This window comes from Larus michahellis, chromosome 6, assembly GCF_964199755.1.
Source record: "Larus michahellis chromosome 6, bLarMic1.1, whole genome shotgun sequence".
Taxonomy (NCBI): domain Eukaryota; kingdom Metazoa; phylum Chordata; class Aves; order Charadriiformes; family Laridae; genus Larus; species Larus michahellis.
Genome location: NC_133901.1, coordinates 34,257,645 through 34,281,342, shown reverse-complemented (window position 1 = coordinate 34,281,342; position 23,698 = coordinate 34,257,645). Strand labels below are relative to the sequence as shown.

The window sequence follows — 23,698 nt, the reverse complement described above, 5'->3', positions numbered from 1 at the left end:
AGTAACAGTTTATATTTTGTTTAACATTTCTGCAACCGTAGTAGCTCCAGAGCATAGGAAATCAGGCCTCTTGTACATTATAGACTAGGCTTTTAACTTTTTGGTTTTACGGTATGCACATGTTGTCCAACTTTGTGTGTAAACTCATTCTCATATTTAATGCCATAATCATTTTGCCTTTTTTTCCACAATTACTCTGTTTCTGAGCAAATGTTAGACAAAATAGCACTGGCAAATCAGTATTTGCTACTAAAAGGTACTTTCTTAGTACTAAAAGGTACTGTAGATTATATCTTAAAATATTTATTTAGAAAGTCCTGGTGATTGGTGTTAGACTAAAATCTTGGTGAAAGATGGCATCTGCTGTCAACCGTTGAGCTGTAAAATTAATGAGTTCCTATGTATTTGCTACCCAAAAATTATTTGGTAGACAGGGCAATGGTGTCACTTCAGCCATACTGCTGTATCTATACGTTCTTGGGTTGTTGCTTGTTCAATAAACTAGAGAAGAATCTCTCTGCTGTCTGAAGATTTGAATAGTCCCTTTGCCACTGGCTGAACGATGAGCAAATTGACCCATTTTTCAGGTATTAATTTTTCATTAGCAATTTAGGTAAAACCTGAAACTCAGATTAGGAAAGGGAAAATGAAGATTGATTGCTGTGACACCTTTGCGGTTGTTGGTGCATTTTTTATTGAAAAAGGCAAGTTGTTATGGCCAAGTTATTTGCAGCGTAGTTGAGGAGCAGATAACAATTTTTCTAATTAAATTTAAGCATAGATGCATGATGAACTGATAGGCAGTCTTGAATTGCTTTCGAAGTCAGAAAGCAATTCAAAGGCAATGATAAAATCCTCTCTTGGGTGCAGTTTCGCCTTTAAAGTTCATGAATAAACTTTTAATTTGTATTTTTTTTCACTCTTTTCACTCTAATTACAGCCATACAGAGGTCACCAGATCGGTAGTAAGTTCAAGGTAATGGACAATGTTAAACAAGCAGTAGCGTTCACAGTAGATTTACTAGCATAGGGTTTTTTATAACTTGATATAAGTGATTTTGAATTAACTGTAAGGAAATTACTCTTTCAGCAAAGTCAAAACGGACGGCTTTGATAAGCTATTGATTATCTGCTAGTGCATGATAAGGAGTCATAAAAGGTTTTTTAAGTCGTCTTCTATGATTTGTCCCTAGCTTTTCCTTTTTTTGTGATTGATTGTCTGTCTCCCATATGCAATCTCTTGGTAAGTAGATCCTTTTTTTTAGAGGAAATGTCACTGAAAAGTAGTGAAGCATGAAAAGGTTAAAATTAAAAAGATTGTGATGTTACAGGTAATTAATTTTTATGTAGTTGGGAGTATACCAAGACAGCATGGCTAATTAAAAGGAATTGTCGGTAACTTTAGTATGTGAATACATGAACCTGAGAATTGTTTTCTATAATCTCTCTTAGCTGGCAGGCAAGCACTTCACTTGCTTGATGTATTGATCAGGCAGGGCAGTCACTGTTCAGTATCTAAGATTAACTTGTGATTTTAAATATAGATGTATTTCAGATAGAGAAGTTAACTTGGCTGCTTTTCACTTCCAGAACAAATAAAACCAGGCTTTTAACTTCTAAAATATAATGAAAGTTTAAAGAAACCAGATGTTTCAGTTATTGAAAATACTGTTTTTGGTTGAGGAAAATTATAGCAAGGCTGCAGAATGAGTGAATATAGTCTGAAAGTTACTTTCTGGCTGGTGATTTTAACCAAGTTGTGTTTCAGAAATAGAGTTGATGTCTATGGGTAGGAATAATGTGATATGTCACAGTTATCTCTGAGTACAGTAAATTTGCTTTAAATGTGGGATTACTGTGGTGGAGATTTTACCTCGTATGTTTGGTACATACCGGAAAAGAGTGGAAGAATAGTGAATTTCATTGAAAGCTAGAACAGGAAGACACATGGCCTTTTTTAATAATGTGAAAAGAGAATTGATTGAGCAAGATTTACATGCTTTAGGTTTTCACTAATACTAATCTTTATTAAAATGCTCAAGGGGAAGTTCTAAGGGAAAATGGATCAAGCTTGACTGAAAATGGAGAATTTGGGACAACATATATTCAAACATGAAAGATAATTTTTGAACTTTTGTTTGGGGTGAGAAAAACACATTTTGTTTATTGCCAGGAGTGGGTTGGCAAGTGACGTGTGATACACAGTGGCTATGGGGCTCACTTGCTGGCGCAGGAGGAGCGGGAACTCTGGTAGTTCACTAGAGACACGGTCTGGGCTGGATATTTGGCTAATGGTGAAAACAGGCGCATTTTCCAGGTATTTATCAAGCTATAAAGTGAAATTTTAGAGAGTTAATCTCAAATCTGATGCATTCAATTATCAAGAGTGAGAGGGGAATAAACTGGTTAAAATAACTGATTTTATCATATGTGTAATTCTCTTCTTTTTTCCAGATATGGAAATATTCCATTAATTGTGTGATATTTATCATCATGGGTAGTAACTTACTGGGAACACTAATGGGAAAACGTTAAATTCTTACAGCTTTGTCAGAAGGTACCAATAAAATGGGTTCTGATTGTGCTTGGAAGAAGTAACTGCGGAGGTGTAATTAGAAGTCATTTCCTTTCAGAAATTATCTGCTTTGATTCAAACTTTAGTCTGGCACATCAGCCGCATAAGCCAGATATGTAAAATGTTGGAGAGAGACCGACAGGGTTCCCGGGTGGGTTTGATGTGTGCAGTAGTACCTTCGTGTTGTATGGCAGAACCAATGCCAAAATCTGTTCAATTAATGAAGTACAAACACTGCCAAACACCCCAGTCTTAGTTGAAAAGATCTTGCTGTTTCATCCTATTGTATTCTTTGTTCATTCTCCAGTTTTCATTTTATAGTTTGTTAGAAAGAAGAAAAAGAAAAAAAAACCACCCATCTCATAACGAAGAAGACTTTAGCATAATGTGTGAGATCACAAAGCTTGCAAGAATAATTACATGATTTTCTAGAAAAGTGTGATTCCTCACTTTTGCGAGATATCCCACAGTCTGGGATTTGAACCTGTCTCGCTCTCTGTGATGCCATTAAGGAATTTCAGATATGAAGTGACTGAGCCTTTCTCTCCTCAAAAACTAGAGCTTCAGGAGAGGAAAGAGTGCCAGAGAAAGCACCGTTGCTGTCTTATTCTGAGCTCCGGCTGTATCTTGAATATACAATCAACTCCTTGTGTGATTTAATTGCTGTCTTGGATATTTGCCATCACAAAAAAGCCACTTTCACAATATGCACGTCTGTTTTCTATTTCGTAAAACTGTTTGTTACAGTGTGAAGTGGAGCTATTGTCAGAGGAAGCATATGTATTAATTTATTTGATTCCTAAATGTCATTTGGAAACATTTAAAGGTTTTAAATGTTGACATTTAGACAAAATACTTTTGCAGTGATGCTTTCTCAGTGAACTTCACTTCAGAAAAATTCTCATCTATGTCATAACACTGATCCTTGTAGTGATAATTATCATTTCAATAGCTAGGCTACCCTGTTAAACTATAAACTAGCTGTTCATTAAGGGTCAGGAAGAAAGATTCCTCTTTTCAGCTTGTTGTCACAATGCAGAGGGTGCAGATTGTATTTGTTCTTTAATTAATCAAATAGTGATTCATCGATTAAGGTTTTTCAGATATGTGCAAGTATACTTGCAGGTAATGGGAAATAAAGTAGCAGAGAGAGCTTTTTCTCTGGGGTGGAAGCGTTCCCTCTCAGAGGCTGCGGGTGGCAGTCTGAGCGCTGCTTCCCTCTTGATCACCACCAGGACTTGTGGCCTCTCACAGAAACGGGGCAGCAGAATTCACTGTCACCTCCTCGTCAGCAGTTGTGTGATGTTACACACCTGTGGGTACGTGATTTCACACAGAATTCCTCACCAGGCTTGGCATTCGCAGTATGGCTCTTGATAGCAATGTGGGCATGGCAGCTCACAGCTCACCTTGTCTGCGTTAGGTAGTTTTTTGGTTGTCCCTGGTCTTTTAAGGCTAACTTGGGAGTCTCCTTGACCTACTGCAGGCTACGCTACAGATGTGCCCATGTTCCGCTTTTTGTTATTGTCGTGTTCCCAAGGCAGTGTTTGCCCTTGAGGGGCAGCAGCCCTCCCAGCTGTGCCGTCCAGGCTGGGATCACACCGGGGAGGGAGCAGCCAAAGGAGCCTTGACATCCCATCCCAGCAGCTCGGTTTATCCTCAGTGCCCTGAACTCCTGTCTAAAATGTGGAGAAGCCCGAGAGAATGTGTTGTGCTGTGCCAAAGAGTGTTTCCCTGCCTCCAGCCACGGGCTGCACGATGCAGCGTAGGGTAGGGAGGGGGCAGCCCAACACCGTCATTGCCACTGCCATTATGTTTGCCTCTGCTTTGTGCTATTGATAGTGTTTCTGTAGAAAAACTTGCTTAAATCATAACAGTCGTTCCTCTAGAGCACGAGGAAATTCACGGTGAGCTGGAACGCCCTCTTCTGAAACAAGAAAATGTTATTAGTCTGAATTTGGCTCTGCATCAATACCTCTAGCAGTACAGCAGTGCTCAAGTTGAAAGCAGCTCCTATGGGTAGACAGGTAGGAGTTTGCTTTGTAAATAATTCCCACATTTTGTTCTGGAAGAGCATTGGGATTTGAGAAAAGAAGCATTTTAAATGTAGGAGTAACATTTCACTATATCATAAAAATATGTGAGGATGAATTTATGGATGAAGAGACCCTTGCAGATTGTATACAATATATCTGCATAACTGCACAAATTTATTGAAAATTAAAGCATTTGAAATACACCTAGGGAAAGTAATTTTTCCTTTAACCTTCAATCTAAGTGGCATTAATGCCACTCTTAATGTTACCATTAAAGCAGCATAATAAAGCAGTCAATAATAATGGTGATACAGAATTTGTAGCTGGATCTGGGCACAAAATCTCATCAGGGTGACAAACTTTAATGAGAAAAGGACAGTGGTGGATACAGTTTGAATCAAGTCAGTTGCTAGGTAGTTGGCAGCTGGCATTCACATGCCTGAACTAGAAAAGTACCCATTTAGTTGCAAGCATTAAAAAAAATAAATAAAAACCAGTAAAGAAAGTGTAAATGTTTTTGGTTTTGGTTTTGTTTTGTTTTTTTTTTCACAAAGCTGAGTGGTGATCCCTAGTGGTGTTTCGTTGAACCCAAACATTAAACTCCTGTATCAGCCTGTCCCATGGGAGAACGCTGCTTGACTGCAGATTCAGTACTTTCGAAATTTCCTCTCCTTTGAGACTTTTGCACTTGCTTGTTCCTCAAGGTGAGAAAATGGCTCTATCAAATAAAGTTCTCTGAAGGAAGATACTAAATGTATAAATAAAAACCCAACAACCTTATCTTAATAAAACATATGTGTAAAACAAGTAAGTGAAGACATAAAGGATACAGGTGAAATACTGGCCTGTATTCTTTCTACATTTTAATTTCTACGTTTACCTTTTTTTGAATTTTAAATGCATTACTGTTTCATGTGGGGTTTCTGTCTAGTTTCTTAAAGGTCCCACCAGTGGTACGGGTTGTACTTCCCCAAAGGGTTCTCCCATGTCACAATTAGAAGCGCTGTATTAAAAATTCATAGTAGATATATTTTTTATTTTTCTTTTGTTCTGCGAACTTGTCTGATACTTGAGCCAAGGTAAACTTTTAGCACCTATGGTGCCTGTAGCAAGGAGTGCTGTAGCATGGCTGTATTTGGGTGAAGATCCTTGTCGTTCTGTGTGTTTTGAGCCTCCCACCAGGCTCAATGGCTAGCCATTCTCGAGCTGCTGGTTTGCAGGAGGGCAGCAAGCAGCTGATCCTCTTTGCACTCTCTGTAACACCCAGTTTTATAGATCTTTCATGTATTTCTTCTTGGTCATTTTTTTTTCAGGCTGAAAGGTACTTGCTAAGCCAGATTCTGTATGTATTCAGGCTCTGCCCTCTGCTTTTGATCATACCTTTGATCATAATGTCTCATGCCTTTTCTAGTATGTTATATTGTGGATAATTTTTCTAAAGGCATAGAGAAGCCATCAGCCTCTTCTCCTTGACAGTATCAAGATTAAGTGTTTGCAAACTCAGCTGGAATTAGCAACTGTTGACACAGCAGACCACTGCATTCCTTTTTCCCCTCTGAAAGAAATGTGCATTTAAAAGAAAACAAAATGGGATCAATATTTCAGAGACTTTTGTATTGTAATGAAATTACTCTTAGAAATTAAAAAGTAAGTAAACTTTAAGTCATGACAGTAGTGTTACACCAATCTTTAAATATTTTCTATTTTTTGTGAATCTGTGTGAAGCAGAAGTAGTTTGTTTTACAAGTTGCTTTTCTGCAGCTGTTCTCTTGCTACATTCTGAATCCTGAACAGAAATCATCATCGTAAACCTACCATCAAGAATTTGAAAGATAATCAAGGAAATAAGACTTCCTAGTTTGTATGGAAAAAAGTCAGATGTCAAAAAGGAAACGTTTATTGTTCTTTAATCACTGTCATCAGATTGGAACAAGTAGAACCTCCAGATTGAATTCTTGCTTTTGCCTGGATTGCACAGGAGATTATACCTGGGTGCCAAGGCAGGAGGCCCATTGCATAATGCATTTCGTTTAGTCTCCAGCACAGATACTGTGTTGGAGACGTTTCTTATAAAGCATGTCAGATACAGAAAAAAGCAATTTAGTAAGCACTGTGATCAGATCCTGATGAAATTCAATTCTTTTTTGGACCTGCTGTTCCTGGAGGACATCATTGATAAAAATAGTCTCTATTTTCCTCTTTGCTCTGATTCATTATGCTATCTTGCTGCTCTTTCAAAATATTTTTTCCCCCTCAAAGGTGGCTTGTTTTTACAAATAAATGGAAGGAATTGTGTTTTTTGGCAGCTTACTCTGTTAACAACATGATCTGTCAGGATATTTGAATTCTACAGTTTTCATTTTAGTAAACTGCATAAACATTGGACACAACAGAAAACAAAGAACACAGCAACTATAGATCATATTGAACAACTAAATACGGTGTAAAAACTATTTGACCGTTACGGTGCTGAATTTAGAAAGTAGGTCCCTTTTTATTAGTCATTCCTGTGTCTTAGTTTTTCCCATCAGTTAGTAAAACACTTCTTGTACCCCAGAGAAGACATGAGAGGTTAGTTTGGACATGTCAGTTGCATAAATTCTCTGCTGTCACTTTTTATCAGTAGCTTGTAGAAATTAAGGTTAACTTCTTAAAAATAAATAAATAGAAAAGTTAGATTTATTTTAAACTTGCAAATCAACCCCTGTTATTGTTACTTTCTGCATATGCATGTGTTTGAACTGAGGAATTTTTAACAGTGATTTCATAATACCAGTTTTACTACCTCCTGTTAATAGTTAGATTCCTCTGGGTGGACTGGTACAACACAGTTCCTGTTTTACTGGTGGTATTGGTAAAAGCTATTTCACCCAAGAGCTACACAGCAAAGCTAATCTCCAGGAATGCTGCTCATATTTTATTTTCATATCAAGTGTGGACATTTCACACAGTCTGGTTGGACTCTGCAACATCACTAGTGGTAAGAAGTATTATTTTAACAGATGCAAACAAGTAAGAAGTATCGATTAGGTGAATTGGCTGCAAATCTCTAGGGTTGAGCAATGTAGATTTTGAAAGAGTTGGTTTTTTCATGTAGGTTTGCCCTTTCTTGGAGAGCAGTTGTTGAGGCACAGAATTTTTACCATATAAACCTGTGTAGCTCCTGTGACAGTTTGATCAGAACAGAGGGTTTACTCTCCGTTCGCTGTTTCAGCTTCACAGTGTGTTTTAAAATCTGTGCTCAGGGTTTTTCTTCTCTCTTTGTATTGGCTTTCATCTGAGATTTTAGCCCAGACATTTGGTGCTCCAGAGGAGTTGGAGGAGGGTCAGAAAATCCCATTCACCTGCATTCCTGTATATCTTTGTATCGCAGTAGCCCTCAAAGAGTAGCACAGGAAATTCTGCAAACACCTGATGCGAGACACTGCTTCTCCCTGTGTTTGCTCACTGATCAAAGGGAGCCTCTGTAGGCTCTTGTAGCTATCAGCAAGGCGGCAAGAAGAGAGGGAGAGCGGTGAGATCCTACAAATAGGAGATTTGATGTGACATACTCAATCTAACTAACGACAAGGTTTTTGTAGTATCTTCAGCTGATTATACTTTTCTACGGTGTTTCTTGCTTTTTGGATTTACTTCACTTGTGGTTGGATAACTCTATTGAAATATTTTCTGTGTTTTACTGACGTGCAAGTACTTAATGATGGATTTGTGATCATTAGTGTTTTGTCACAGCCCTTGTTGTACTGGCAAAGCATCTGAAGCAGCAGCAAGAAACAATGTTGGAATGGTTTTGCAGTTCTTCCTGCTGCGTGTTGGCAATAGTGTTATGTATGTCTGCACAGCGTGGATATCACTTAGCTAATTTCCAATTTACAGCTTGTATTCTAACCTCATGTGTTTCTCAAGAAAATACAAGGAGAACCAGTGTAACCATAATGATTCATCAATTCATCAAAAACTTTGTTGGTTTAATATTGTAGGGCTCTCTTTGAAGGGGTTCTGGATGTCAGCGCAGGGTAGTGTGCTGCTTTGCTAATATTTTCTATCCGGCAAAAAGCTTCTCACCCTTGTTTGCATAGAGATGAGAATTCTGCTGCCTTGATCAGTGAATTCATCAGCTAAGCTAGGAGTGTGATGTATATCGAAGGCCTCCAGGCTTTACTTGAAGTCCGTTGAGCACAGTTACAGCTTCCTAACTGGGAAAGATGAAAAAAAAAATGCTTTTCAGGGTTTAAAATGCTAGCATGGTATGTTTTGTGTTGACTAATGGTGCTAATATTGACCACCCTTTTCTAACAAAATACATGTATCTATATTGCTTTGCACTGTGAAAGAAACCCAAGAAAAAATGATGGTTAAATGCAATGCATATTGCTTTCTTTTGGAATATTTCATGTTGTCAGTAAAAGTTGTCATTCTGAAATAATCTACGGTTCTCAGCACTTCCTAGAAAACAATGTGATGCCATATGGGAAAGGAAAAGAATGCTGTATCTGTATGTTCATACAACTTGGATGTTGCAAAGCATTATGCACATCTTCCTTAGTTTTGTTCAAAGCAGTAGAGGCTATAAATTGTCAAACTCAAGAAATAGCCTGTGTGTTTCAGGGACTAAATCCGGTTTACTAAATTCTTTTTATATATTTTGACCTGACAATACAGGGGCAGGGAACGCTGGTCTTATTTCCTTGAAAATCAGTGAGCCACTTAATCGGTGCAGAATTCAGTTCCTTGTGTCCTTGGCTAGAAATCTGGATGACTGTCTGGCTTCATGGCCACAGTTTGGGGGGAGTTCTGGGGCTTATAAGCCCCCATCCTCAATTCTTATAGTTGAACTGCACTCAATGCTACCAGTCAACAAAAATACTGGTCTTCCTTGGGGGTGTCAATGTGTGCAATTCGACATGAAGGCAGCACAAGGCATTGTGGGGTGATGGATAATCTGGAAGTGGCAGCAGGGATTACTGGCAGCTGGGAAAATAGGAGGGCAAGCAATTGGGTGTGCTTGTAGTTATTGATGGGGGTGCCAGTGCGGATGGGGGTGTGGGATAGGGAGGCAGGAAGGGTCGCCACTCAGACACTTAGTAAATATGAAGGCTGAGAAAAGCAAAAAGGGAGAGAAGTACTTGGAAATGTAGGGAAAAAGGCGACTTTTTATAATGTGTTGCCAATTGAGTGCCATAATGTCATCAGTCTTCTAGTGTTGGAAGAAGTCTCTGTTGCAACGCTGTCAGTTGAGCTGATGCAGATCAAAATACTTATTTGCCATTATATGAAAAAGTATCTTTCTTAACCTCCCCTGCCATATTAATGAACATGATAATCTGCTGAATCTGAATAATTTAGAATAAACTGGTATTCAGGATTAGGTACGCTCTTTTCACAACTGGATATACGCTCCTACATTCGTAGAGAAAAATGTCTGGGGAGGCATTTCAGATTTTTCCCTATTAGACAATTTATTGAACTCCTTGGAGTAAATTCTTAACTGTTCAGCATTAATCATCTTACAAATGTCCTGTGTACCTCCGCGGAACAGATCGTATATGTGTATACGAGTACCTTAGAGAGCTCCTATGACAAATGAATAGGTAACAGAGGGTTTACCATGACTTAAGAAATTATTTTCAAAGAAAATAAATGTATTTAGTAACAATGATTTAGTTAACTGTGTGTCTGACTAAGAAATGCCACAGCAAACTGGCAGATTGAAATACTAATGGAAGTGAATGTCCCTTTTTTGGGGGAGGGGATTATTGCTCAAGGCACCATGATGTATCAACCAGTCTTTGTGTATGTGTTAGTAACGTAGTCTTCCATGTGAATTAGTGGGTAGAAAATGTCTCACCATGTTTGAATTAATTCTAAAGATGTAGATTTTGTCCCTTTGGGTACTGGATTTCATGCAGGCTAATAGACATAGGAATGCTATGGATGGGAAGCTCACCTTGGTGAATCTAAACAAAAGTTTGTGAACTCTTTCTTTTTGTATGGTTTTATCTTTTACAGCAGTTGGTAATGTTTACTTTTGCCTGCATAGCGGCCCTGACCACTGACTCCCAGGAGCGTCTAAAGGCAGGCAGGGGGGGAGCTGAAGTGCATCATCAAAACGGTATCACCCCAGTTCATAAACCAATGGCTGATTCATGGTCTGTTGTCTTCAATCGTGTAAAAAGATAGTTCTTATTAATAACGTAACTGCTCAAAAATAGGCAGTATCCTAGGTCAGTAAGGCTAACTGTTTCAGTTTGTCAGAACACAATTATTTTTGTGGTAATAAGAAAAAAAAAACCAACCAAAAAAATGAAGCTTTGTGCAGAAAATCACTCTAAAAACATGTCATTTCCTCCTTTTTCCTTTTTATCTTCCCTAGAGGAAGAAGTTCTCCATAAATAGATAAGGTTTGCAAATTCAGCTTTGCATGTCAGGTAGGCCATGGAAAAGATAGGAAATATTTTTTTCTTAAAGCAGGGCTATCCTCAGTATCAGTCGTGCAACAATTATTATGGTCCTGTTTTTAAACAGAAGATCTCTAAACTCATAGCAAATACCAATCAGTGCTTTTCCTTTCTCATTTAGTACTCAGTACTTGATGGAATCAGTGCCTTGAACGAGCCAGTGGCAACTGGAATTCAGCATAGCACTGTATGTGATACCGCATGGGTAGCTAACTTGAAATCCTAAATTGTTGTTAGGTGTGGCAGTTAGGTTTCTGGTATTTCATGACTCTGACTTGTAGTTATTTACTAACAAACAAATAATACGGAGAGAACAGTGTTAGATGCAGGGAGAACTGAGTTATTGACCTGAGAGGTTTTAAGTCACTTAAAAGCTACTATTTAATAATGCATGAAGTTGCTGTATTCCGGGGAGGTATCTGAGTAAAACTATAGATACGCGGCATTAAGTTCAGCTTTCACTCCTAAGAGATTTAACTGGTTTTTATTCCATTAACTTCAAGAAGAGTATTTCTGACCTGCATGGCTTGAAAAATCAGGAGTAGAATCATAGAATTATAGAATGTGTGGGGTTGGAAGGGACCTTTAAGTGAACATATAAAGAAAGGAAGGCATTTCTTTTGGGAAGGTACTTTAATTTCCTGAAGTTGCTCTTCTCTTGCTTATTAACCATTATTTAGCAAAAAAGACCCTCTGGGTTTTTTGGCAACATGCTGGTTTTAAATCATCACCAGTGTTTTCCCAGAGATGCAAGGTCCAAGCTGATTTCTTCCAAAGACTTTGTGCAGTGCTGAGAAGCAATGCTTTACCCCCAAAAAGTGGACAAGAAAAATCTCAGGGAAGGAGGATGGTGGGAGGAGGTATAGCTAAGGAAGGAGGAGGAGGCAGGTGTCAGTCATTTGAAAAGCAATCAAAAGTGTCTGTGTAAGAAGATAAAAACCTCAGTTTCAGTTTTTAATCAAATAATTGAGTTATTGCATTTCAAACATGTGACCTTGTACATATCCTTCTATTGAAAGCCTGGCATCTGTGGGCGTTTTAAAATGTTTAAAATAAAATAACATACATACAAAATCTTTGGAAAATATTTAACTTAAAAAAAAAAAGTCCCTTTTATGTTCTTTTATTACGCTTGAAAGCACAAAATGTGTATTCTGCAACTCAGTTGTAAATTCCCTTTTTATTGTCTATACTAGAAAACACATTTATACGAAGATGCCTAGGGATCCTGTTTGGATTTTTGAATACAGCTGTAGTCCTAAATATATTAAGGTCTGTGTTAATAAATAAATAAAAAACATCAATCCTTAGTAGGAGCCTAAAACACTTGCAAAAATGCATGCAGAGGTTTACGGCTTACTTTGCAAGTTTTGGGACAACGTCAATGATGTGCTGGTTTAAAGATCTTTTGCTTTCACGGAATCACGGAATCTTCAGAGTTGGAAGGGACCTCTAGAGATCATCTAGTCCAACTCCCCTGCTAGAGCAGGATTGCCTAGAGCACATCCCTCAGGGCTGCATCCAGGCGGGTCTTGAAAATCGCCAGAGAAGGGGACTCCAACCTCCCTGGGCAGCCTGTTCCAGTGCTCTGTCACCCTCACTGTAAAGAAGTTTTTCCGTGTATTTGAAAGGAACTTCCTATGTTCTAGCTTGTGCCCATTGCCCCTTGTCCTGTCGCTGGGAACCATTGAAAAGAGCCTGGCTCCATCCTCCTTAAACCCACCCTTTAGATACTTGTAAACATTAATCAGGTCCCCCCTCAACCTTCTCTTCTCCAGGCTAAAGAGTCTTTAGATTGTTTAATGTATTTTTCAGGTAAGGAAAAATAGGGAAATTTATGGCAGTCAGTATTATTTTATTATTATCATATTACCATGTTGTTGTCCCACTTAGACATCTGTATTCTAGCCACATGTCACCATTTGAAGTGAAGATAACAAGTGAAAGAGTTTGGCTGAGTTAGGAAGGTGTGCATGCTGAAACAGAAAAGCAGGCAGGGAAGGAAACATCAGAGACAGTCTCAGATGTGGTGATGGTAGTCAGTTCCTGAATAAAAGCAAAGAGAGTTTTTGTGGTTGAAGTACGTTCAAAGATGTAAGCAGTAGTACTGTGTCTGGAAGCTCAGTTTCTCTCCTCTCCGGGGAAATGTGGCTTTTGCCTTTCTGAAAAAGCAGGATTAGTTTAAAACAGACCTGCCTCCATTATCGGTTTATCTTCTAAAGGGAAACAATTTGCAGCCAAATTTTGGCTAACCACTCAGGTCAAAGAGCAAGACATAAAAAGAGCATAGCAAATTAATATAAGTGTTTTCCAGCTACACTAAATGCATTAAGACAAAGTATTTGAATGAATGTTTGCTGTTAGGTTTTTTTTTTCTTCGTAGCCCTTTGGGTTTTATAACAGTAACCAGATAATTTCCAGTCATCTTTCCCATGACAGTAACTTGATGATCCTGCTTTCTGAAGTGTGTATTATTTGGTGACTGGGGTAGGTGAATGGCACTATTTTATGATATTTGTGAATAAACATTTTATTATTCACCATCATTTTGTAATGAATAACAAAAGAACTTTCTATTGAAAAAAGCTGAGGGAAAGATTCCCAGTGCTCTGTCCTCATAGCCCCTAAGCAGTGAAGTCTTGTTTGCCTTCATAGAAAAGGAGGATCATTTTGACTCATTGCCCTCCCAAACTTAGCTGAGAAGATTTCTTTGAGAGTTTTGGTTGGTGTTTTTTTCATAAAACAACTGAATATGTAAAAGGAAAATGTGAAAAAACTTGAGGTAATTCATTAAGTATATAGCCTTCAGTGCTTAAGACTGCAGTGTTTTGCAGGTGACCCTTATGCTCTTTACTCTCAATAATTTAGAATAATCTGCAGTTCTTCTTACTGTGTTCTTCACAGCATTTCTGAGGTGACACGGGAATGAGCTGAGCAGCTCCAGTACCAGCACTGATCCCTGTGGATTCTCCTTTTTCTGCCGAGGGGAACGGAAAGCTTACTCCTCCTCTGCCCCATGTCCCTTGACCTGCTTGGGGATACACAGGTCTTCGCTTGTGTTCTGTCTAGGCCAAATTTTCAGAAGAGCATTTTGTGAGGGAGCTTGTCAAAGTTGGCTGGAAATCTACACGCACTATATTAAATGGTTTTGTGGTAGCCATGTGCCCGTGATTCCTGCAGGGAGCTGCAGTAAATCTGAGAGGCTGGATTTCCCTTTGCAGAAACCCAAACTTTCCCTGCTGTATTGTAATTTATTTATGTGTTTGCTCAGAGTGCTAGTCTAATTTCATCTGTTAATTTTTCCTGATAAAAGGCTCAGGCTTCATGATGGTATTCCCCTGGGTCACCCTGGGACCCTTTTAATTTTGGTGTTCCGTTTGCCACCCGCTGTTCCTTGGGTACCAGAACACTTTTAAGCAGGAGATCACATTGCACAGCAAGTTCATATGATTCACTCTTGCCTTCCTTTAGAAATCCATCTGCTCTTGGCCTCATGTTACTCTTCATCTGTCTAGTTCTTTCCATAATATTTCAGAATACTATGGTTTTTTTGTGGGACCTGCAGGGCATCCCACATGGAGAAGGTGCTGGCATGGGGATCCATTTGAGTCCTTTAATGGTGAACACAAAAGGAGGGGAAAAAAAAACAATCAGGTTTTGGGCTGCTACCTTATTCTCTCTGAGCTTTTTTTAAATACTTCTTTTTGCCTTGATCATCTCTTGGCCTGGCAGACTCCCCGGCAGGCTTCCTGTCACAGTTCTGTTTGAAGAAGGATTTATTTTTTTAAATTTATTAGTACTTGTGATAATATTTGCAAGTTGGGGTTTGGGTTCTTTTTTTTGGGCTATATTGAGGTGCCTGGAAGTCTATTAATACTAAAACCAATAAGTGAGAGATCTTTTCCCTAATGAGGAAAAAGTAAATAAATTACTGCATATTTTACCCTAGAACTGACAGGATCTCCTTGTTTGTTTGTTTTTTAATCACCTGCTTCTGACAGAGCTTATGAACCCTTTTAGGTTCTTCACTTTGAAGGGGCTGGTTTTTGAAGGCCATCTTTTTATCCTGAGTAACCTTCCCTGTACCGCTGCGCAGCCGTGCCGACTTGCCTTGCCCTTTCTCAAGCCTGTCTCAATAAAACCCCACGTGCTGCTTCTTTGCCTCCAAGTGAGTCTCCTTAAACAGTTGTGGACCCTGCAAACATTTCACTCTTTCAGAAATCTGTTTTCCCTTCCTTTTAATGAGCCTCTATCTTTTCACAGAGCTCGCTTGATTCTGAGAATTACAGTGTAGGGTTGTTTTTTGTCTTCTGCAAGTATAAGGGTGGTGAGCCCCTGGCCCAGGTTGCCCAGAGAAGCTGTGGCTGCCCCATCCCTGGAGGTGTTTCAAGGCCAGGTTGGATGACACTTTGAGCAGCCTGGTCTGGTGGGAGGTGTCCCTGCCCGGGGCAGGGGGTGGGAACTAGATGATCTTTAAAGTCCATTCCAACCTAAACCATTCTGTAATTCTGTGTTGGATCTAATACACGCTGGTGGCTGTCACAGACCCCATTTTGTAACATTTGCCTGCTCTGCTGAGCTGTGAGGATGCTCTACCTCCTCTGCTTAATTCAGGAGCCACCTTCTGTGTGTATATGACTGTGGCCCCCCTCTCAAAGGGCTGAGCAAATCCTCATCTTTTTTTTTGAACCTTCTGGTGAGGATGGCGGCGGCTATTGTATCGTCACGATCTGCTCATCTCTAGCAACAACTGCAAACTATGATACGCAGAACAGTTTTGGGGGCAGGACCGGGGCCCTGTCCCAGCGAGATGGGCTCCGGGGAGCTGCCTCGGGCCCCAGGAGCCCTGACAGCTTTTCTGCCAAATGGCACCATGTCCCCAGGACCCAGGGGATGTTGTGAGCACCTGTTTGTGCCTTTTATATTTTAAAGCACTTGGGAAAGAAAGAAATATCCCTATGTGATCATAGTTATTGCAACTATTGATCAAAGCATGTTTTGACTATGAATTTTTAAAATAATTATTTTTCATAAAAACTACACGTACACCTTCTGAAACAATCCTACGTGTGCTTTTACAAATTCTCTTAATGGCTGCTTCTTTGTGCAATTATGTTTTCATAGTTTAAGTTTAAAGGAAAAAGATATTTGCATTATCTATGTATTCTTAAAACAATATGAAAGCACCTTTAGTTTTGCTTCGAAGCACATCAGCCTATTTAATTCAAAACAGCTTTAAATTATCCCTAAACGTTTCAGTGGGTTGTGGACTGATAGTGTTGCATGATATCCTCTAGTATGTGAGCAGCCCGTTTCAGGGTGCATACACTACGTAGAAAAATAACTTACATGGAATCAAAATTTAATGGATTTCACGTTTCATTTTTATATTTCTTATGTGTCTTCATTTTCTTATACCCCTTGCTTCTGTTCAATTGATTGCTTTGGTTCTGAGGAGTCAGTGTAGTGGTGGCAGTGTGGAATAAAATATTTATTGTTCAAGTAGAACCTGTTTAATTTCAAATGCAGTTTTTCTAAAGGCTTTTTTCTAAACGCTCTCGAGCTTATCCTTGAATTGGAAAGTAAAGCACATGTCCTTGCGATCCGAGTTATATATCCAACAATTATTATTTTAGTGTAGTTTTGGCGGCCGGGTACAGCTGACAGCTCGTTATTGACAAGGTTAGATCCATTGCTGTTGCTCTAGCATAGACTTGGAGGTTTCAGCTTGGCCTGCAATATCGTAACGGTGAATTTAAAACCTAGGCACTCTTAGCAAGTGAGACTTTTTTGTTGTGGGTATGTTTTTAACTATGATGCAGATTTGTCTGAGAGTGCTTCAATTGATGTCTAAGTTTAAAAATAGCATTTTAGTCTTGGACAGTTTTAATCTTATCTCTCAGCATGTAACTTTTATGCAGTCCTAAATCATTTTAAAAATTCAAACATATGTCAAATATATCTTCTTCTCTCTTTCTTTATGCCTATTTTGAGCTCGTCTTCCTCATTACACTTTTGAGAGTTTAATTTTTTAAGCAGTCAAAATTGGAAACAGGCGTGTGACAAAGGACCTCGCCTGCTCATTGGGAACGGTGGAAAAAGCCATGAGCAGAGAGGCAGAAGTAGGGAGGTACCAGTCCCGTGTTGGTAGACAGATGCTCTGCACCCAAAGCTGAGAGCTGTGTAACCACGTGTGGCTGGAAGCCCTGGCTCATGAGCCTGGAAAGGCCCCATCGGACCTCAGTAACCTGTAGGAAATGACTTCTGGGTGGGCAAACCGTGGGCAGAATAGTTAGTGTTTATTGTGGCTATGTATCCAAAATTAGAAGAAAGGGTTTATTAACCTCTCCGCTCTTGCAAACTGCATTGCATCCATTCCTGTCTTGTTCCTGGCTCTTTTCCCTCTAGGTTTATTGACAGGCGTCACTAAAGCTCTTGCAGATTTTTTTTCCACATCTCAGCAGGGGGATTTCTAAAGGCTGTGCCAAAACTTGGCCAAGCGTGGATTTATCTCCTTCCTATTCCTATGCTAAATTTCAAGTTTGCTCTTGCAGAACATGAACCGTTTGAGCTTTCCAAAGCAAAGGCTGCCAGGATTTAGTTGTATGTGGAAAAAAGGTGTCTGGTTTTTCATAGAGGTTATTAAACATTTTGGCCACACAAATAAAAGTTCCAAGGGGAGGGAAAAGACTGCTGCACATACATTCACGGAGTAGCTGCATTTCTAGTTGATTAAGCGGCCAAGGTCACTGAAACTGTTCTTTTAGAGTTGGGAATGGCGGCTCTGGTGTTACCACATCGGAAAACTTTAGAAAATATTCAAAGCAGCAGTCAGGTGAGAGCCTGCAATGCTTTTTCAGGATTTCTGTTCCCATGTTTGGCATGCGAGATACTCCACTTCTGAATAATAGTTGAATTACTGCAATGTCTATCCAAACTCTTCAAACGTGTACCTATCCTTGAAATGTCTGTACTGTGGCTTGAATTTCTTTTGCAGTCTGTATTCGTGTATCACAGCCACTCTAGCTCCTAATGATTCTCAGATTCAATTTGTTTTTATTTCCCTTTTTAAAGCGTTTGCTGTATTTCACTGCTATGATGGTGTGAAATGTCTGATTCAAGGCACTATTTATAGAAGCATAGTCAAGTATTTGCTTGAACATTTGCGAGCTTCCTTTCCTTGAAGATACTATTATAGTATAAAATGTATCTAAGAGAAAGGAGATTGCTGTAGAAATATATATGTTGCCTACTTAATTTCGATTTCAGAAGGGACCTGTGCTGTAACTATTCTTAAATAAGGTGGTTTTTTCTCCTGCAATTTCAGCAAATATCCTTTTCAGTGGGATGTTTTTGTGTTAAACCTAAAGATCTGCCTGCTGGCTTTCTAATTTTTCTGTTTCAAATCTGTCTGATTTTTCATTTCAGGCACACGTGAATCCCATCAGTGTCACTCCACCCATACAAGCCATAGATCAGGATCGAAACATCCAGCCTCCTTCTGATCGACCGGGCATCCTCTATTCCATCCTAGTTGGTTGGTGTCTGCTACTCTTCCTATCACTCACAATCAGTCGCTTTATTATGACCAGCCAGAGAAAGATTGACTGGGAGAGTGGAAACCTAATAAAAATTCATATTGTGGTTAGTGGGATGTTTGAAATCATAGTTCTACTGATTTACGTTTAATTGCAAGTTACAAGCTTATTTCGGGTGGTTGCATTATTTATTTATTCAGATTAGGTTCAGAAGTGCCTTGTTTAGTGAATGCAGCAACACGGGAAGCAAAAAGGCTTCCATGTCTGCTCATAGCTATCCTGCCATGCATTTTTCATTCACAGGTGCAAAGGCGCAATGAAAGATGCTAAAGAAAGGCAAATTAGAGCAGGTTTCCTTCCAAAAGCCTTCTGGCACAGAGCAACTTAAAGGGTCTTACTGCATCCACCCTTAAGTTTGCTGCCTGTGAGCTTGCATGTTTTCCCATGTAATTTAGTGTTTGTTTAGTTTATGCTGTTTTCTGGCCAGAGGGGAATGCAGCTCTAGAAAGAGCTCAGAGATACCCACTTTGCTGGGGGATTTCTTGTATTCTACTGTGGTTGGTTTTTTTGTTTCCTGCTACTTTCCTGTGTTTGGCATTTGTTTCCAATTGCTTAGCTTGTATGATTTGATAATGGAAAGGCCTAAGGCAGTGGTGTGCAGTTGCAGTCCTGCGCCTGCCCTGTTCTTCTCAAGGTACAGAGACTGATGTTGTAGTAATTTCTGTGCCCTGTGACTAGTGTGGGAACTGAAAACTGTGCGTTTTGTGGAATCCCATCTTTTTTCATGTTTGCTGCATTAAACTGCAGCTACGTGGCTTTCTCACCCATGGAGAAATGGAAGTAAAGATTTTAATGAGCAGATTGCACATTTTGCTCGTCACTTAAAAAAAATAAAAGTGCTTACGTATATTATAGTTCCATTGTGGAAGGGGAAAAATAATAGGTTTGATATGTCTGCCATTTTAAGAGGGTACAAATGAATTGCTACTGTAGCAGGTACCAGTGTACTGAACGTGCAAGTCCTGAGCTCTGTGTGCAAAATGCAGGAGCCTGAACCTGCTCGGTGCCAACAGACTGGTCTTGAGGCATTTCCAGGGCTCTACTCCCAGGACTGTGGCAAGGGATGTGGCTGTGACAGATCGGCCTCAGCGTGACAGACCTCATTGTCCTCTCGGAAAAGAAATCAGGTTTTGTTTGGAGAGCTGTGGAGCAAGCTAGATTCCTTCAGGCTGTTGTAACTGGATTCAAATCTGGCAGACCAAGAGGTGCATTGCTGTCAAGTAGTCCTCTTCCACAAAGCTGTTTTGTAAGGAAATTTGTAAATACTTTAGGGTAAATATACTAGCTGGTCTTATGTTTGAAAATTGACTTGGCAATTCTGCTGTTGACAGTTATGTCCTAGTGCAACGTTTAATCCATTTTTTTTAAAGTTCTTTGCATAACTTGCAAAGTTCTTCAGGAGTGAACTTATTAAAAATTGTGTTTCACTAACCTGTGATGTTTTCAATGTTTAAATGACTGTTCTGACCTCGTAAAAATAATTCAGAAAGTTGTGTTGTAGCAACTTGATTTGGTTTTGGGGGTTTGGGGAATTTTTCGATGGAAAGGTTATCTTTTTTTTTTTCTGCCCAAGGTCTTCAAAAGGATTTCTTTTTAGATTTTAAGTCTGTCTTCATCTTTGCCAATAATGCAGTGCTATTTATATTTTAGCCTTTACCTCAGAAAATATTAAATAGTTTCACAGGAAATAGGCCTTGCAGATATTTCTCGTTATATGGATTTTTCTGTTGCTTTAGATCTAAAGGTAGTTCTTTATATCTTCGGATATGTCTTTTTTTTAAACACTGGAAGGTCTGAACTATGCCCATAGAATGAGAGAATAAGCTACTTACTGAATATGAGAATGATTTTGAATTTTATTTGATTTGTCTGAGTTCTAATTTGGTGGTTCTTTTACCCAGCTTTCTTCCTCCCACTGCACACCTGTACAAGTCAAGTCCTGGCATATGCTTTGGGCACTATGGGTTTTATGTGTGAAATCTGTGCATCTTTCTCGATGACTTTAGGATCTACTGTAAAGATCCGCTTCTTTTAACAAAGCCTGGCATCACTGCAGCAATAACTCACTTCTACTTGATGTGGCTTACAAACTTCATCCCTAAGTGCCCATAAAGATCGCTACCTGTCATGCTTTCAAGCTAACTAGCCTTTCAAGTGTTCAGGTAAATGCCTCGGTGCTGCTTTCGCCAAATCTAGTGATCTTTCCCATGAGAAGGGTATGAGTGAACCTCTCCAGTTCCACCAACTACAGGTTCTCCTGCAGTTCATTGACAAGGAGTTAGACTCACTCCTTTAGGGAACGATAAATGCCTGAATTGTTGCACATTCACTTGAGCATAGCACTGCTGAAGAGAAAAGTAACTTGAGGGTAAGGCACTTGAGAAATGAAGAAATAGCCCAAGTGTGTTACTAGCCCATTATTTTCTGCTTGCTTTCTCATTCTGAGTATAGTCCTCTCAAAGGATATATCAAGACGTCTGAATGTACTTGTTCAAGTAGCTATGGACTGATACTGACACAATGATAGAATATTAGGTCTTAAATATTCTTGAGGGTCATCCTAGGATTAAAGAACTAGTTACTGCATAGTACTACTGGGATTGTTGTCTTCTATTTAAAGTATTGGGTAAAGTACATGATGAAAGACCTACCTTCCAAAGTGCAGTAGAGTTGTTCAGAGGATTGAACTGGGGCCATATGTAATATTTCAGTTCTTATAAAATGCCCAACATCTTTACACTTGGAAACATGATGTTTGGAAATTTTTTTTCATGCACTAATTTTTCCAATCCTTAATTTTGAGGAATGTTAATATATTTGGGTTGTTGCAGTAGACTCACATATAGTGTCTGGCGTACACAAGTGTGTAAGCTGTACCCTTCCCTTTGTATGTAATGTGTGTGCAATAACAAGGGAGTAGAAGCCCGCTCACCTTCTTTCATCTGCAGTCTCACCCTGTTTTTTTCCGTAGTGCTAACTACATCACAGCCCTTTGCTACTCTTGTACTTGCTGCTCAGCCCTGTTCGAAGGTTTTCCGTAGCTATTTTTATTACTAATTTTAAGGCTTTCTTTTCTTTGGGGCTGGTCCTTAGGAAAAGTCAATTTTTCCTTTAAATCAACAGCTCCTGGTTTTGACCCTGGAACTCTCTGTGATTTCTGCTGCCAGTTTTGGACAATTAAGTGTTCTATTTGTTTGATATTTAAATGAAAAGTCACCAAAACGCAACAACCTTTTCGGGGATTTCTCTCCGGTCCTGTGAGCTCCCTGATGCATTTGCCTGGTAGGCAACATGCCCCGCAAAAGGCCCTCCTCTGGCTCCGACTAAAGCAAACCCAAGACTGCTCTTCACCTTGTGGGCATTCCACTCTGCTGTAAGGTCATCAAGGTAGAAGAGATCATGTTCCCTCCTGGGCTGTCAGCTCGCTGCTTCTGTTGCCTGGGGCAAAAGAGTGTAACCAGACGTCTGTTGAGCACTCGGTGCTCATTTTTGGTGTGGATGGTGCAACCTCATCTCCACTTGTTGAAATTCAGAAGAGAAACAACCTGCCACCCTTCATATGCTGTCTTCCTTTCTCAAGAGTGCTTACGGACCCACTGGTGCGTGCTTGCCTACCACCTTTTGATACCCTAGATCCCTCCAAACATGCAGATCAGATGAATTTCTGGAAGCAGGAGACTCAGAGCTCACCCATAGAGCTTTAGGCCTCTCTGCTTTTCCTGGATTATGTCTCCTTGCAGGTTGGACTCATGAGAGATTGGAAGCGTAGGGGTGGTGTGAACAGTTCTCTGGCCAGTAGTGCTCATCTTTAACATGCAGACAATGCATTTGGAAGACACGTAGTTATAGCTGCAGTAGGAAATTCCTCCTTTCTAGAGGCAGATCAGGCAACAGTGTGGACTGAGTGTTGATCTGCTCTGTCAAAATAGAAACATTTTTGTGTATGCAGAAGCAGATATCTCTGTTCCTGGAAAACTTCACTTCCAGAATTTAAGGTATCCTGGAGTTCGGGCTGTTCATCTGGTAGGCAGCAACGGAGCAGGCATCATCAGTTAGGAGTCAGGCAATCCAGCTCTGTTGTATTCTAATCTTTACTTTCCTGATCTTCTTCTTTGCTGTCTTTTCCTCCTTTACCTGTTTGGTTTTGTGGTTTTTGGTTGTTGTTTTTTCCCTGTGGATTCTTTCATGGCATCTTTACACAGTATGAGCTTCATCTTCCCTGCTGTATATCACTTTGTGCCTCTTACAGCTGTCTCCATCCTCCCCTTTGTATTTGTTCTCCTTCAGGGAACATCTTGGTTTTCCTTTTGCATTTAGTCCTTCATTTCTTGAGTTTTCTTAGCTTCAGCATCAGCCCTTGTGATTGCAGCCTCCTAAGACTACAGCAGTCTGTTATCTGCCAAAAGCTTGGAGCTCCTGCTGGATGCCTAGTGCTCTTAAAAAATTAAATCGGTTAATTAGGAGTTGAAATTAAAAGGGGGGAAAGGGGAGGGAGGACTTGGAGCTAGAAACTCTGCATTTATGTTGGTGGTATAATAGGAAAAATAATTGATAGCGGTTCTTCCTATTACTACTCTCTGGGTGTATGGCATACATGTATACAGAGATTCTTGCAGAACATGTACAGTGGGCATATATATATACGCCAAATATATATATATGCCCAATATACACACAGTATAACAAATGGCTGTCATATGATGAGTTGCAAATTAAAGTATTGCACGTGAGTTTAGACCGTAATCTATCTCCTGGGATAGCTACTGACTTCCTAAAAGCAGTTTCTAATCATTCCACTTGAAAGGTGAACAAATAATAGCATCATTTATCAGAAAAGTGGTCTTTTTTTGTGTTGAATCTTGTGCCCTGTTGTACTATATTGTCCTGGCAATATTTGTCCTGCTGTCATGGCTGCTTTAAAATATCATAACTCATGAGCTCAGAGAACTTATTGGGGCGTTTATACCATCATCCAGGAGTGCTTTCTGACTCTCAGCTACTAAACAGGACTATTCCTAGACCTAAAATGAC

The 23,698-nt window shown here is 39.6% G+C and overlaps 1 protein-coding gene across 22 annotated transcripts in view; it reads left to right on the top strand.

Annotated features, from left to right (window-relative positions):
• PCDH15 (protocadherin related 15) overlaps nt 1-23,698 on the top strand; it is a 799,343-nt gene that overhangs the window by 559,232 nt on the left and 216,413 nt on the right. For all 22 annotated transcript variants that reach the window (XM_074589898.1, XM_074589897.1, XM_074589896.1 and 19 more), the window contains one exon: nt 18,498-18,606. In XM_074589898.1, coding sequence (XP_074445999.1) covers nt 18,498-18,606 — 109 coding nt within the window. The remainder of the gene's footprint in view (nt 1-18,497; nt 18,607-23,698) is intronic.